General features: G+C 32.4%; 1 protein-coding gene across 1 annotated transcript in view; it reads right to left on the bottom strand.

The window, feature by feature from the left end:
* LOC306864209 (coronin-7-like) overlaps window positions 1-17,647 on the bottom strand; it is a 157,526-nt gene that overhangs the window by 132,877 nt on the left and 7,002 nt on the right. Inside the window, exons 2-7 of the mRNA XM_079408039.1 lie at window positions 16,953-17,049; window positions 16,765-16,848; window positions 16,483-16,553; window positions 14,393-14,576; window positions 12,581-12,657; window positions 3,250-3,300 (exon numbers count right to left, since the gene is read on the bottom strand). Coding sequence (XP_079264165.1) covers window positions 3,250-3,300; window positions 12,581-12,657; window positions 14,393-14,576; window positions 16,483-16,553; window positions 16,765-16,848; window positions 16,953-17,049 — 564 coding nt within the window. The remainder of the gene's footprint in view (window positions 1-3,249; window positions 3,301-12,580; window positions 12,658-14,392; window positions 14,577-16,482; window positions 16,554-16,764; window positions 16,849-16,952; window positions 17,050-17,647) is intronic.

Genomic DNA, 17,647 nt, shown 5'->3' with positions numbered 1-17,647 from the left:
AGGGAGGAGTCAACAAATCAGTGATGCGCCCACACACTCACACACTTTTAAACTGTTCACAGAAGTCTAGAATTGATTTGTTCTATTTTGTTTAATTATATATACACATGCATGTATTTTTTTATTTTTATTTATTTTATTTATTTATTTATTTTTACATACTTGTTCTATATTTAATGTAAACACTATGCTTTGGCAATACATTGTAACAATTGTCATGCCAATAAAGCACATATTGAATTGAATTGAGAGAGAGAGACAGAGAGACAGAGAGACAGAGAGAGAGAGAGAGAGAGAGAGAGAGAGAGAGAGAGAGAGATGCTAAGCCAGACTTCTCATCTCATGTTTTTGCAAAGTTTCAGATCCCTGAGGTGTTTTCTTTTTTTTTTTATCCAGAATCCATCACTGACCAGAAAAAAAAAAAAAAGATTTAAAAGTATAAAAGCTATCACTAGCAGTACCCTTCAAACAGGTAGGCATACCATTTAGGTACTAATATGTGCATTAGTACTAAAATGTACCTTTAAGGTACTTAGATACACCTTTAGAGGTAAATAATGTACAAAGACGTACCTTTTGAAAAGGTACCACTACAGTTGTATGTTTTTCTGAGAGTGCAGAGGAAAACTAACAACAAAAAAGACTTTTGTTTTTGTCTTTTTTACAAGATAAATTCACTTGCAAAGCAAAACTGCAAAAAAGTACCTGAAATGTACTTTTTCCCCCATTTTTGCACATTTTGCAAGTATAATTCACTTAAAATTAATGAAGTGAATAAGTACATATACTTTTCTGGTTTAAGAACAAGAAGCTAAAATAGTTTGTTGTTGTTGTTTTGAGTGTAGGAAATTAGAACTTGTTTTAAAAGATCTTGAATTAACTTTATTTTACTGCTTTTAATTAATTCATTTTCTCTTAGCCCTTTAGAGAATATCTTTATTTTTTTTAATCATATAACTAACTAAATGTTGTGAGGTTTATGCTCGAAACAAGACAATGTGTTTAAAAAAAATTTAAGAAAAATCCTGAAAGGGGAAAATTAAAATTATTTAAAACAATATCTTAAAAACAAATTCAAGAAAATGTGAAAAATGTAACAAAATAAATATCAAATAATAAAATAATTGTGATTTTTGCTTGATTAATTATTTATTTATTTAGAAAGAATGAATGAATGAATGAATATGGAATTAAAAGGAAAAAATAAATTCTGTCATCATTGTATGCAGTATCTTACAAATAAATTTTCTTCATGAAAATGTAAAAAAAAGAAAAATAAAATAGTTGTGATTTTTACTTCATTAATTGAATGAATGAATGAATAAATCAAAGAAATTAGATTTTTGCTTAATTATTTAAAATGAATGAATAATTGTTTTAAAATTATTTGAAAAATGTTTGAATTATTTACAAAGTATAAATGCATGTAGTGATCCAGCAATCAGAACACATTTAAAGTTATTCAAAAATGCATAAAGTGGGCTGGATTTCCAACAGTGCCTCTAAAGTCGTCTTTGGTCAACAGATGCCTACAACATGTAAAAGTACAAAATTATGCAACTTCTTCTTACAAGCAATCATTTGAAATTAATATAGCTGCATTGTCTTTAATGCATCCTAACCTTTTGGGAAAGTCCACAAACAAGACTTCCAGGCTTGACTACCATTAAAATGCCTCAACACAAATCATGCACACTACATACATCCAAAGCAACTGAGCTTGAGATGAGAAGACAGGAGGTATAAAGGAAACACTCTGAACAGGACAAGCATCAGAAACTCAAATCTGACAACACACCTGAGAAGAGCCCGACAGTAAAGACTGGGAAACATCCAGCAGCAGATAACACGAGTGTGTGTGTCAGAGATCACGCCACATCCAGACGTGTCAGAGCTGCCGCTGTTCGCTCAGAGAGCAGGGTAATATCTAATCCATGAGCACCAACACAGAGAAACCTCCGCTGAGGACTGTGGGAATGTTTGGTCTGATCTGACCCCAACTTCCTCGTTCCTGCTTAAATGGCTGGGATTGATGGGCTCTCAAACAGACGCTCAACAGGTTTCGACAGTCAAAATCACAGTCATGTTCACACGGGCATCGTGCTGCATTGATTCCCAGGGTTCAGCGGTTTCCCACCGGCTCATGAGTGAATCAATCAACCAATCAGAATGAGCTGCTGAAGCAACAGCCTGATCTGATTGGATAAATATAGAATATGAAACCTGAGGGGTGAATGCAGCAAAAAAAAAAAAAGAAGCAAATAGAGTAGGCTAACTAACAAATAAAGTGTTACATATGGAGTGTTCGAACGTGTTTGTTTGTTTTAATAAATTAACACTTTTATTCAGCAAGGATGCATTAAAATGATCAAATAAAGACATTCAAATCAGTGCTGTTCTTTCTATTAATCAAATCTTGAACAAAGACGTATAACGGTTTCCACAAACAATATTAAGCAGCACAACTGTTTTCAACATTGATAATAATCAGAAATGTTTCTTGAGCAGCAAATCAGTTTATAAGAATGATTTCTGAAGGATCATGTGACACTGAAGAAAATTCACAGCAACAATTTACAGTTTAAAATATATTCAAATAGAAAACAGTTATTTTAAATTGTAATAATGTTTCACAATATTACTGTTATTACTGTTTTTTGATCAAATAAATGCAGCCCTAGTGAGCAGAAGAGACTTCTTTCAAAAACATTTTTTAAAAAATCGGACCAATGCCCGGCTTTTGAAAGGTGCTGTACACTTATTCACATTCTATTTAAGTCAATATTTATATAATGTTTCCTATGCTCAGCTCTGAATATAATAATATAAAGTAACAACCACTTATCTTAAGTCCCATTTCTATAAAATGATTTATTTCATTTATAAATGAAAAGAACGACAGAAAAAGTTCACTGGTCAAAAGTTTTGGCACCTTTTTTACAGCTCTCCACACAGTGCTGGAAAACTTAACTCAAAGACAAAAGGTGCTTTTGATGTAAAACATTTTCATGCAAGTATCGCAAAAAAAAGAAACTAAATGAAACGTAGTAGTTAGAAATAAAATGATATACAAAAATAAATAGACGTTAGACACGGTCATCAAGATCCCTAACCAGTGTGTTTGTGCTGATGTTTCACCTGTAAACAGTAGTATAGCAGATAATATGGGAATAAAAACAATAATCATCTAGTCTCTGAGTGTTCGAGCAGAAGCAGGTGAGAGTTTAACAGATGATGTCTGAACGTTACCTGAACCGCTGACGGCTGGGCCCGAGGGTCGAAGAGACGCAGCTTCTTGTCCTGAGGAAACAAAAACACAGAGGATAAAACAGAACGATATTATTATAGCATGAGAAATAGAAGCAAAAATAAATACTTTTTTATTATTAATAATACAGTTAAGGCAATATTAGAGAGGAATAATGGGGGGGAGGGGTTCTAATAAGTTTTTAAATATTTAATATTTGCTTATATTTTTCTAATATTAAAGAAAAAAAGCTTGTTTCTTCAATTATTAAAAATATTATAGATATTATAGATTATACATATCATAGAATAATTTATTTCCCACCATTAAACTAAATTATAGCATAAAAATATCTATATCTAGATTTCTTCATGCCACAATCCCTATAATGTTGCATTAAACTGGTCCAAAATCTTTAATATAACACTTTAATCATTTCTAAAATGATTTATTATGATTTTGTTTTGAAGGGCTTCAATTATGATAATGGTAAACATGGCTTAATGTGGCATTTCTTTTGGATTTGAGTCCGTCAACAACAGATTAAAAGATACCATAAACAAAACACCCGCAAAGGTAAATAAATAGCATTAATAATAGTGATGTCAAACAATTAATTGTGATTAATCGCATTCAAAATAAAAGATTGTTTACATAATAAATGTGTGTATATTTATTATGTGTATAAATACACACACATAAGTATATATTTTGAAAATATTTCCATGTATGTATTTATATTAATATAATTGATAATACATAAATATTTTAAATAAACTTAACACATTTTTCTTAAATATATACATGCATGCCTGTGTATTTGTATATACATAACTATACACATTACACACACACACACACATCTATATTATGCAAAAAAAACATTTGACATGCAATTAATGCAATTAATCATTTGACTGAAGAAATGTTATTTCAAAAAGTCCGTTTTCTAAGTTTAACTATGTAAAATATTATTTATTAACACTTGATATATATATATATATATATATATATATATATATATATATATATATATATATATATATATATATATATATATATATATATATATAAATAATCAAATGTCAAAATGACTACATAAATATCAAAAAAAATTATACAAGTATACACTCTAACATCAACACCATGCCACATTTTCTCACACTCGTGATACTGTTGCATCAAATCTTATTATAAGCCTTTTTTAATGACTGTAATGTGACTCTTTAAGCATTTGTTTGAGTCCGCTGTGTCTGGATTATTATGATACGGTAGAAATAGCTTCATGTGGGATTTGTTATGAGTCTGTCAACAGAACTGGCAGCGTAAATCCTGCTGCAGACTGAGCTCGCCGTCAAAATCAGTTCAGTCAATCAGTGACCATCAGACGACCCCGTCACTCTCAAACACAGCCAATCAGGACGGAGAGCGGGATCAGCAAGAGGAAACGAGCGCTAATGGGAACAGGCTGCGACACAACAGATCCGTAATGAAGAGCAGAGACTGACATGTTCTCACACACCACATCAATACAGATAAGAACCAGAAAATACACAGACAATGAGATAAATACTCCATTTCTAATCGGGATTAACAATTATTGTGAATATTCTTAGTATTACGGTGACATGCTTTTCTTTTAACACAATAAATAAGTGTATTTTTAGCTTAGAAGCTTATTTTTAGCTTTTAAATTCCACCTACATAGGCAGCTCACTAGTGTGGTTTCAGTGCCGAGAGACAGACAGTGGGAATAATGTTTTTTACCCACAATGCACCCATAAGACATCGTCAATAACCACTAGCAGACACAAGTCATCCAAACCAAGACAACAGCGTAAACACAAACAGCAGTCGCTGGGCTCACACACAAGAGCCACACAGTTTCACTGCGACTAGTAAAAAATAAAAGAGCACAAGCAGCACCAACGATGGAGAGGTTTTCAAACACTACTGTACTCTTCTTCTGATCTTAGTCAAGGTTAATGGTCATTATTTCACATCTCTTAGCTGTTTCTGACCTCTGTTATAACTGGCTAAGGACTTTGCATGTGAAATGAGTAATAATGGATTTGAGAGTTTTATAAAGTGAAAACTAACATTACTTGGAACAGGATACTACCATACTACATTACTATACTACTTGACTTATTGTGACTTATTGATACTGATAAAAATATTAAATATAGCTTTTATTATTTGGTTTAAAGTAGAATAAATGTTTAGATCATTTTTGTAATAATAATAATAATAATAATAATAATATAACATTGATAAAATTATTATTATTACATATACTGTCGTTCAAAGTAAAAAAACAAAAACAGGTTTGGTAGTTTTGTAAATAATAATAAATAAATAAATAAAAAATCTGTGATTATGATTATTATAATTGTTAAAATAATTTAAAAAATTATAATTAACTGTTTATTATTATTAATAATAATAATAATAAACTATTAGTATTATTATTATGACATTCTTTTTAAATAATTATGAATTATTATTTGTAATATTATTATTATTATTATTATTATTATAATAATATCAACTGTAAATTAACACTCTTAATTTGACACTCGAGTCGATCAGATGACCAAAAGTTGATGTTTAATCACAAACTGCATTTAAAACCTTATTTACATCATTAAACATGGTAGTATTGAGGTTGTATGATGACCATCATTGCGGTAGTATTTCAAATGTGTGATAATAAAATAATAATAATAATTATGACTGCGTATTGAGTGTGCACTACACAGTATGCAGTCAGCTACTGTCCCATTCTGAACAGTCTACATAGTGGCCTTCAGCAAACCCGTATTGTGAAACCAGCAGCGACTAGCAGCTTCCCTCACTGTATAGAGTCTGTTATTGAAATTATCTGTCATGTCATGCACTGTGCAGTTATGCTGTTTATAGGTTGACGCTGCTCAGCCCACCCACAATGCCCTGCAGTCCCGAGAGAGATCAGACTCACCCCTGAGCACTCAGAGTAGACCGCACTGATCCCAGAGCAGCGGCTGGGTGAACACACAGTGTGAACACACAGCAGAGTCTGTGAGGCTTTAAACAGAGAGGAGGCTTTTATTACACGTCCGACCCCTGCAACGTTTAATCAGTGCGTGTCGTTTCAGCTCACATTCATTTAAATGAGCTTCATTCCTGCTCAAGTAAACATCCCACAATCCTCTTTTGCTGCCAACAAACTGAACGGCAGCCCTTGTTGCTCTAGTACTTCAATAATAATTTTAAAAAAAACTTCAATGATTTAATGAATTAGTAAGATAATATCCCAGCAGTTTGTTTAAATGTTAGAAACTTCACTAAAACTGTTCATTAAAAATGGGCATTTTCTTCTTACACTGTCTGGTCATGAGGTCTTATATTCTTTAGGGTTTTAGGGTGGAATATAGCTTAGTATTACACATACTGTACACTCCATTTACAGTCTGTTTCCATCTAAATATAAATAAAAATCTAAAATAGAAACATTTATTGAAAAAAAAATAGAATGATCAAAGGCTGTGAAAATAAATGTGCATTGTTAAAATCACAAAAATCTAACCTTTCATTGGAGAATAAGTATTTAAAAAGGGGGAAAATCTCATTATGAAATAAATGTTTTTCTCAAATACATGTTGGACACAATTATTGGTACCCCTAGAAGTCCTGATATTCACAATTTTGAGCGCTCCAGGGTGATTATGAACTTGAAATTATCCAGCAATGGCTTCCTGTTTCACAGAAATATAAACAAGACGGAAAACAAAGTCCAGATTCCCTTAATCATCCATCACAATGAGAAAAACCAAGAATATATGTCTGATGTGCAGCAAAAGATAATTGAGCTTCACAAATTAGTGAAGTGGCTTTAAGAAAAGAGCTAGAGCAGTGAAAATCCCCATTTCCACCATCAGGGCAATAATTAGGATTTTCCAATCAACAGAAAATGTTACAAAACTGCCTGGAAGAGGATGTGTATCTATATCGTCCTAATGCACGGTGAGGAGGAGAGTTTGAGTGGCTAAAGACTCTTCAAGGACCACAGCTGGAGAATTGCAGAAAATAGTTGAGTCTTGGGGTCAGAAAACCTTAAAAAAAAAAAAAAATTGTCAAACAGCACTACATCGCCACATGTTGTTTGGGAGGGTTTCAAGAAAAATTCTCCTATTACATCCAAAAACAATCTCCAGCATATTCAGTTGTCAGACACGACTGGAACGTCAAATGGGACTGGCTTCTATGGTCAGATGAAAATAAAATGAAATTTTTTAGCAGCAAACACTCAAGATGGGTTTGGTGAACACAGGGATAAAAAGTACCCCATGTGTACAATGAAATATACTGCTGTATTTTTGATATTGTGGGCCTATATTTCTGCTGGAGGTCCTGGACATCTTGTTTAGACACATGGCATCATGGATTCTATCAAATACCAACAGATAAAAAATCAACAAGTGACTGACTGTGTTAGAAATCTTATAATGGGCCATGTTTGGATCTTCCAATCGTACAATAAACCAAACACAAACCTCAAAAACAACACAAAAATGGGTCACTGAGCACAAAACCAAGCTTCTGCTGGCCATTCCAGTCCTCTGACCTGAACCCTGTAGAAAATGAGTGACCTGATCTGAAGAGAAGCACCACCAACATGGAGCTGGGAATCTAAAGGGTCTAGAGTGATTCTGGATGAAGGAATGGTCTCTGATCTCTTATCAGGTGTTCTCTAACCTCATCAGGCATTATAGGAGAAAACTCTATTTTGGCAAATGGAGGTTTTTAAAATAAAATTTTTTAAAATGTATAAATTTTCCTCAAACTAATCCTAAAATTCGTCATGTTATCTTTTTTTTATTATTATTTACTTCAGATACATTTTTTCTTCTCCTCCAGCTAGTTAATACTTAAGACGTTTATTTATAAATTAACCTTATATATTAGCAATAGTAATAATGATGCTTAACTTAGCAAATGCCACTAACTGACTGGTTTAAACATGGGGATTTAGTGAAAGTGTCGAGTTGCAAAGAAAATAAACTGAAAAATTAGCAAAAAATAAATGTTATACTACAGTATGTACATTCAAAAACACAAGCCCATAAATCAACACCTGCTTTAATGCTTTGTGTTTTAATCATAACCGTCCACCGAGTCCCAGTGGATGAAAGCGTCTGTGTTCACGTGGCGAATGTTTGGTGTTGTAAAATATGCGCGTCCATGCCTCCAAACAAGGCCTGTCACAAGCCGCGCTTCTCTTCTCCTGTTCACCTAACGGGGGAAAACGGCTGCAATTGAACGCACATGTTGGCGGCGCTGCTGGTTTGCTTTAATAAGGTGGATCTGGGGAGATTAAAGGGTCTATTTGCTTAAATTACAGCTAGACTCGACTGAGGCCACAACCTCTGAGCTCAGTCTGTGATGCGGTCTCACATTTCCACTTTGCCCTGTTTTTGTTTTTCTCTCTTGATATTTTAGGATGAATTCTGGTCCACTATTACACTGTCATTATTATTCTTAACAGTTTAATAAATAATTAAATAAATAAAACAATATAAAATTATTTTAAAATGCATTAAAAATCATTTTAAACTTTAATATAAAAATAAACAAATTAAACTAATATAAAAAATTAAAATACATAAATAAAAATTAAATTAACATTCAACTATTTTAATTGAAACATATACGCTTAAAATTCATTTAATAAAATTATATATAAATTTTAAAATATATAAATTTAATATGAAACTGTTTTGAAATTAAATAAAAAATAATGTAGAAACTTTTAAAATACCTAAATATAAATAATATGTATATAATTGTCCAGTATTTTGCACAATATAAATGATACGTGTTAATACAGGAATGACTACCCTAGAAGCAGAGGGAGAGAGAGAGAAAAAAAAAGTAAATAAAATTCACAAAGCATTCAATGCAAACACAGACGGCCTCATTTTTCCTCATAAAGTAATCCTAAAATCCATCATGCAGCCATAAACTCCAGCATCCTTTGGCTCTGCACCTCTGAGAGCATTAAACAGGCTGATGGAAAAGCTCTGCAGCTCTGTTATTATTTCTTTATGGATCGCACCCCATTTCCTCCACCGGGGCGGCTGAGCGTAACTCTCTGTACCCGGGTCAGACTCTGTGTTTTAGGGTGCTAAATCAGCCGCTCTGGGGGTCTGGCGCCGGGTAAAACGCTCCTTTCTCTGCAATACTTCAAACGCAACAAAGTCTAGCTGTAGATGCCGCCTAAATCAGGTGTGCTTTCAGTTCTCAGCAGACATGACACAAGTTTCAAACTGTGAATGGTCTCAAGACTCATAAATAAATAAAGAATGAAAACAAATAAGTATAAATAAAAAAAGAATCTTAAATAAGTATAAACAAAAAACAAACAATTATAAAATAATAATCAAAAAAAGAACAAACATTAAATACATTAAATTAAGTAATAAATAAATAGAATAAACAGAAAAATAAATAAACTAAATTACTGTAAGCAAATAAATAAACAGCAATTAAACTATTTTATTAAATGTCCATTTGAATTAGATTTGTAAATTAATTGGTCATTAAAAAGTTTTTCTCCATCATTTTAATGAAGCTCTGGCTAAAGACTGATGTGCGTTTTTCATATTAGGTAGATGTGGCGATTATGTTGCATAAATAACTGTAATAATGAAAAACGAGATTAATTATTCTCAAAAGTTATACGTTAACTTTGGCAGTCTTAATTTATCTTAATATATATCAATCAACTGATCTTTTTAATATATTCTGAGGCAATTTGACGAGTATATACAGTGGTGTGAAAAAGTGTTGGCCCCCTTCCTAATTTTTTTGCATGTTTGTCACACTTTAATGTTTCAGATCATCAAACAAATTCAAATATTAATCAAAGATAACACAAGTAAACACAACATGCAGTTTTTAAATGAAGGGTTTTTTTTAATGAAGGGAAAACAAAATCCAAACCCACATGGCCCTGTGTGAAAAAGTGTCTGACCAGACAAAAGTTGAACTTTTTGAAAGGCGTGTGTCCCATTACATCTGGCGTAAAAGTAACACAGCATTTCAGAAAAAGAACATCATAGCAACAGTAAAATATGGTGGTGGTAGTGTGATGGTCTGGGGCTGTTTTGCTGCTTCAGGACCTGGAAGACTTGCTGTGATAAATGGAACCATGAATTCAGCTGTCTACCAAAAAATCCTGAAGGACAATGTCCGGCCATCTGTTCATGACCTCAAGCTGAAGCGAACTTGGGTTCTGCAGCAGGACAATGATCCAAAACACACCAGCAAATCCACCTCTGAATGGCCTGTCAAAGTCCTGACCTGAATCCTATTGAGATGCTGTGGCATAACCTTAAAAACCCTCCAATGTGGCTGAATTACAACAATTCTGCCAAGATGAGTGGGCCAAAATTCCTCCACAGCGCTGTAACAGACTCATTGCAAGTTATCACAAACGCTCGATTGCAGTTGTAGCTGCTAAGGGTGGGCCAACCAGTTATTAGGTTTAGGGGGCAAGCACTTTTTCACACAGGGCCATGTGGGTTTGGATTTAGTTTTCCCTTCATAATAAAAAATTTCATTCAAAAACAGCATGTTGTGTTTACTTGTTATCTTTGATTAATATTTAAATTTGTTTGATGATCTGAAACATTAAAGTGTGACAAACATGCAAAAAAATAAATCAGAAAGGGGGCCAACACTTTTTCACACCACTGTAGGTTTAAATATTTTACTTTTAAAACAAATTAAGTTAAAATAATTTAATACACTTCTATAAAAATATTAAAATGTATTAAATTATTTATATCACATCAATTTATAATATTTTTTAAAATATTGTATATTATTTATTAAATTATGTTTAACTTTATAAATATGTAAATATAATACATGAATATAAAAATCTTTATTTTATATTTATATTAATATATTACACTTTTTGTAAGATGACTGCAGTATCAAGATTTAAGTGGAAAATAACGTCATCAAATTTCCATTTCCATCACTAAACTGAGTCCCTCCAGTTGATTTAACAAAGCTCTTTTCATAAACTCAAAATCAAAACACTGCTCCTGCCAAACAAACCTTTGTGCCCAAAAATAGAAACTCTTCTGCCATGTGGTTTAACGTTTCAGATGAGTCACAGACATGTGTCATACTGACACGTTTGGCTACAGCAAGAGTTTGTCCTGCATAATGAAATAGCAGCTGATGTGCAATTAACAGATTTTCAGAGGCCAGATGTAATCAACTTCCTCAAATTAGATGTAAAGGACGCTCTGCAGAGTTTCACCCTGTGGACGTGATAATGTGTGTTTCTCTAATAAAACCAATCAGTGCAATGATCCGCATGATGGGAAAAACACATGCTCTGGCGACATCTATTGATGAGAATGTGCTGCTGTCTGAGGTTCTGATGTTCACTACTATTAAATCAATTCAAATATATTCTAATCTGGGTTTATGCAAATTCACTGTTAAAAAAATTTAACTGAATCAGTGTTGTTACTGTTAACTAAACTAAAACAGCTAAATGTTCTCATTTTGTAAAAAAGCTGAAATTAAAAAAAATGTTACCGGAACAACTAACTGCATAAATAAATATATTAAATAATTAATTACCACCATGACTAAAAATTAAATAAAAACTAAATATTACGATTACAAAAGCACATAAGTATTACTAAAACTTCCCAACTAAAATTAAAATAAACTGAATAAATAAATAAATATATTGTTTAAATATAGTGATAATGTACAAATAATGGCCAAAATTAAAATAAATTAATTTCAAGATTATTATAGCTATAAATAGAAGCTGAAATAATAAAACTAGTCAAAAATAAAATAAATTAACTGAAAAACAAATGACAAAAAAAAGTTTGATCTCTAAGTTTGAAAACGTATTTGATCTCATCTATTATTATTTGCCAATGCAACATCTCACTTTCATTTAGTTTAACTTGATGTACTTAAACAACTAAAACTGAAATAAAAACTAGATGCATTTAAAAATATTCATGAAAACTATAACAGCATCTCAAATGTCACTAAAATAATACTATAATAATAAATTATTTTTATTCTAAATATTCACAACATTATAAAACATCAGAAACATCTCCATTTCCAAGTGAATAAGCCTACTTACTTACACAGGTATTTTGCAACTACACACAATTACAGCTGCATTTCATTTTTTTGCATTTAGCACTGATTATTCCTGCTGTCTAAGAGCCATCAGAACAGACGTGTGACCCATATTTTAAAACAGTATCTAGAAGAGCCGGTGCTGTAGAGAGCTGTTACCTTGCAGGATGAAGCCAGCAGAGATCCGTCTTCCTTCCAGGCCAAACCCTGCAGCTGATCCTCATGCTGCTGCAGTACTGAACGAACACACACACACACACACACACACATTCAGGAGATCAACATTTAATGCAAGATCACAAACTCTCAGACGTGATATCAGGGAGGACACACACAGAAAAGCATGAGAGTGCTGGGAATCTGAGCTCAACACACACGCGTGTATGTCAGGAGAGTCTGCTGGTGCAAACCAATGCACTGGGAAAAGCTGCTGTGAAGCTCAAACACATCTCAGAGAGCCGCTGAGGAGAAACTAGGCATTTACAAAAATTGAAAATTACACTAGAAATCTTGCCTTTGCAACTAACTGAAATAAGTTGAAATACTAAAATCACTGAAATAAAAACAAAAACTGAAAGAAATATATTTTTTTAAAAGCACGTAAAATTACTATAACAAACTAAAATAAAAAACAAAACTGAAAATATAAAAAGTAAGAGCTAAGTCAATTGCCAATGCAACATTTCTCAGTTTCTCAGAGATCCAGTTATGTAATATATAAATATATCAAATAAAAAAAATTAAACATATGAATATAATGTATGAAATAAATACATCTCAAAATAAAAATAAACAAATAAAAAACATTTTAATTAATTAACTGATTGATTGATTGATTAGTAGTATGCAAATAATACTAAAATAACACTGGTAGTTTATTGGTTTTATACATTTTATAAATTATATAAAAATATAAATTTAATTAATTGATTAATTAAATAAAAAAATATATTTAACAAAAAAAACTTTACTATAAACTTTACTATAAAATTAAATTAAATTACATTTTATTTCAGCTATTTGTCAATGTAACATTTCTCCTGTTCTCAGAGATCCAGTTATGTGGCGCTGAATTGGTTTTGCTTGAGGTGACTGGTGTACAATGACAGACAGAGTGAATGCAGGCTAGCAGGGACTCAAGCGCATGAGAGCAGATGAAGGCAGACAGTGATGTGAGCTTGAGCAGGCCAGCAGCCATCATGGCCACGCGGCCCAAAGCTCTGAGGGGCTCCTGAGCTCAAACATTTACCTCAGCCACTCCACGCCAGACCCCAGAGGACCGTAACAAACACAGCCCTGGAAACCACCAGAGGCTTGCAGATGAAACCAAACAGTGAAAAACACAGAAACAAAACAAACAAAAACACACAGCAGAGACAAAAATGCTGCAGACAAAACCCTCATGAACTGCCTTATTCAGACGCCAATTACAACTCATCGATTCAGACGACGAGACCATTTCAACATTTAACCCGTCTGGATTCTTATTCTTCTTGAGAGCTCCAATAAACAAAATATTCATAAACAGTCAACAAAAAAAATTCAAATTGATTTTTAGTCTTTGTAAATCTGCTTGGATGTGAATCAACACAATCTTTTTGCCTGTTAAAAAACAGCAAGTAATTTGGCTCATATTTGTGTGGAGAAAAAAAAATGAATTCAGCTAAATTAAAAATAGAGAGAGAGAGATGGAGAGAGAGATAGATAGACAGACAGATAGACAGACAGACAAATAGATAGATAGATAGGTTGAAAAATAAAGAAATAAAATTCTAAAAATTTGAAAAAATGTTAATTAATAAAAATTTATAAAATACAATAAAAACAAAACAAACAAACAAATAACAGTTAGTTAACTCGTGAAAAACAATTAGCGTTTGAATAGGGCTTAAGTGAACACTTAAAGTAAAGTAATTGAAGACGAGATTGAATCTGATAGTGATGGCTGTAGGTATGATGCAGAAGGTGTACCTGTCAGAGCGGTGTCCCGTGAGACGTCCCACACCTGGACGCCCTTCGCAGACGCTACGGCGAGCAGCCCTGAGGCCGTGGGGTGGAAGAGGACGATCTCCAGACGGCCGTCTGCGGCGCTAAGAGTCACCTCCGCATTACTGGGCTGCTCCTGATCCGGATCACACACGCGCCACAGCTTCACCTGAACCAACACAGAGTCACATGACCGAACACTGCACTGGGCCAGATCCTAAATAAATCCACTACATCTTCTAATCCATTAAATCATTGGTATACCCCTAAACACAACATGACATCAAAATTTACAGTTTTAAAAAATGTCCCTGGTCTAATGGTGCTTAATTAATCAATGTGTACTTATTAAAAAAATTATAATATACTTTTTATGATTTTAATAAAAAAAAAGAAAAAATACATTTTCCTTCTGCTGATGTATTCAAAGCCATGCTAAAATATTATATATGTATAAAACAATAATATTACAGCCTACTTTTTAAGATGCAATTAAAATAAATAAAATCAAGTAGTCCCACCTACATTTGATTTGATTTCACTTAATATTGTTTCATTCAGAAATACATCCCATTACAAAATTGAAGTATGAATAAATAAATAAATAAATATATAAAATGATTTGACTTATTTCTGAATGAAACAATGCGTAAAATATTTATTTATTTATTCTTCGGTATTTGTAATGGGATGTATTTCTGAATGAAAAAAGAAAAAGAAAGAAAGAAAGAAAGAAAGAAAGAAAGAAAGAAAGCGAAAGAGAAAGAGAAAGAAAACAGAAAAAGAAAAGGAAAGAGGAAGAGAGAAAAAAAAAAGAAACATGGGATCTTTAAGAAGTAAAAGAAGTTTTAATTTTTACAGTGATTTGAATGTATTTTCTGCTGTCAGAAGTGACTGATACCAATAATACAGCAGTTCAACTGGAGTAATAAATGTTAGCATGGTATTTTGGCAGAAAGCGTGGTTACCCTGGGAAACATCCCAAACTGAGCGACTCTCACTGTGTGAGCAGACTGCTAAAGCCAAGCTCAGAGAGAGACAAACGCTGGAGCAGATGTCAGGTGGAGGCCAGATGTGCTGGAATATGATTCGTCAGGACGGTCTGCCTCTTCATTCTGCTGAGCTTTCAAACCCTGACCTGAGCAACCTCCTCAACCTCTGCACAGCCTGATATAGCTGCTAAAAAACACTATTTATTGAACCAAAACTAAACGTGACTGTGTGTGTTTGCTGTTTTGTAGTCAAGCTGAACAGACAAAACAGCTGAAGAGATCAGCAGATGTACACAGATAAACACACTGCTGATGGCCAACGATGCACATCGAATGAAGGAAAGGAAGAAAAAAATATTTGAAGATAAAAAGCCCTAAAAATCAAAACCTATGCATCTGTACATACACTTATGGATGAGGGTTAAGTGTTTTAATTAAGTTTATTAATTAAAATAAATTAATAAGTGGACTAAATATTTTAAATAAATTGATTTAAATATTAATTAAAAGTAGTAAAAAATCTTTAACATTAAATAAAAAAAAATAATTAACCAAATTCGATTGATTTATTTGATTTTACAAAATAAACATTTTAAATAAAGAAATACATTTAAAAATAAAAATAGATTTAAAATAAATACATGAATAAATTATTAGTTTAATTGATTTAAAATGCATAAAAAACTAATAAATTAAACAATAAATATATAAAGCTCTTTAAAAAACAGAATTTTAAAAATAAACTAATAAATTATATTGATTTAATAATAAATACATTGACTTATAAATAGCTTTAAACTAAAAACAATTGATTTGAAAAAAAAAATATTAAAATTAAATTTAAAATAAATATCAAAATATTAAATGTATGCATTTACTGATTTATTTTTATGGATTTATTTGATTTTACAAAATAAAAAATATTTTAAATGAAGAAAAATTTTTAAATTGGTATTGGAATGTGGTATCAGATCTCATCCCTAAACAAGGTTGTTCATCTTCCATGTGACTCAGACATCTCCTTCCTGTTGAAGCGGTCAGGTTTTGCTCAGAATAAGCGATCACTGGTTTATGGGGACTCACCGTCTCATCAGCCGAGCAGGTCGCCAGCAGATAGTCGTCAAACGGTGAGTAGTCCATGTCGGTCACGAGGTCTGGGACAGGAAGAGAAAGAGAATTAGGACAAACTCATATGGGTCGCAAGCATTGGGGTTTATTTTTAGTTAACTGTGAGTCCGTGACATTGGCCTGGCGCAGCGGGACACTGCTTTTATTTGCTCCAAGCATCCTCACGGACATCCGTTTTTGCCCCAAATGAAGTTGAATGAGCCAAGTGTGTTAGACCTGTAATTGTTAATATCTCACCAGCATGGCATGAAATCTGGGTCACGGTCCACTTCCCGTCAGACGCGGCGGCGTTCACAGAAGACAGACCGACCATCCCACCTCCTCCAGAGACACAACAGACACGGTTACAAACGCAAAACAGACTGCTTTCTCCTGGTGTTTAATCTGATGTGTGAATGCTGTCAGAGGAGCTCAGATGTTCATACCAGCATGATCGGTGTTGAAGGCCACGAGGCTGCAGCTGGACTTGATGTGGTTGCCCTGAGAAGAGAAGGAATCTCCTCGCACATTTGCAATCCAGCCCTGTGCAGAAACACAGGAGTATCGGTAAATCAGTGGGATCTTCAAAAAAAGACAAATCTCTGCAGGAAAACATGAAGATGATCAGAAATATTCAACATGTCTTCATTACAGCACAGACAAATCTACATGTGTCATCTCTAGACATCTCACTCGAGTCACTAAATAAGAAAACCAGAAAAATCATTTCAAAATAAAAACACTGAAGATTAATAGCATAAAAATTTAAAATTAAGTTACTTTAAAATACATTTTCTAAAAATTAAACTCATACAAATTAAATAATTTTTAAAAAAAGTATTTTTTAAAATTACTTATTTTGTGTCTTTACTATAAAATTATTTACCTTACTTTTACATTTTTATAATTTCAATATACTTATTAAAAATTGAAATCATAAAATTTCAAATAAAAAAATTAAAGTAAAAATTTTTACTTTATTACTTTTTATTAATTTTTACTTTTTTACTTTTAATAAGTAAAAAAATTTTTACTTATTAAAAATTTAAATCATAAAATTTCAAATAAAAAAATTAAAGTAAAAAATGGCTAAAAAAGGACATTAAAAATCAATTTTAAATGAAAACAAAATTTTAAAATA

The sequence above is a fragment of the Barbus barbus genome (genome assembly GCF_936440315.1).
Source record: "Barbus barbus genome assembly, chromosome: 4".
NCBI classification, from domain to species: domain Eukaryota; kingdom Metazoa; phylum Chordata; class Actinopteri; order Cypriniformes; family Cyprinidae; genus Barbus; species Barbus barbus.
This window is presented reverse-complemented; position numbering and strand designations above follow the sequence as displayed.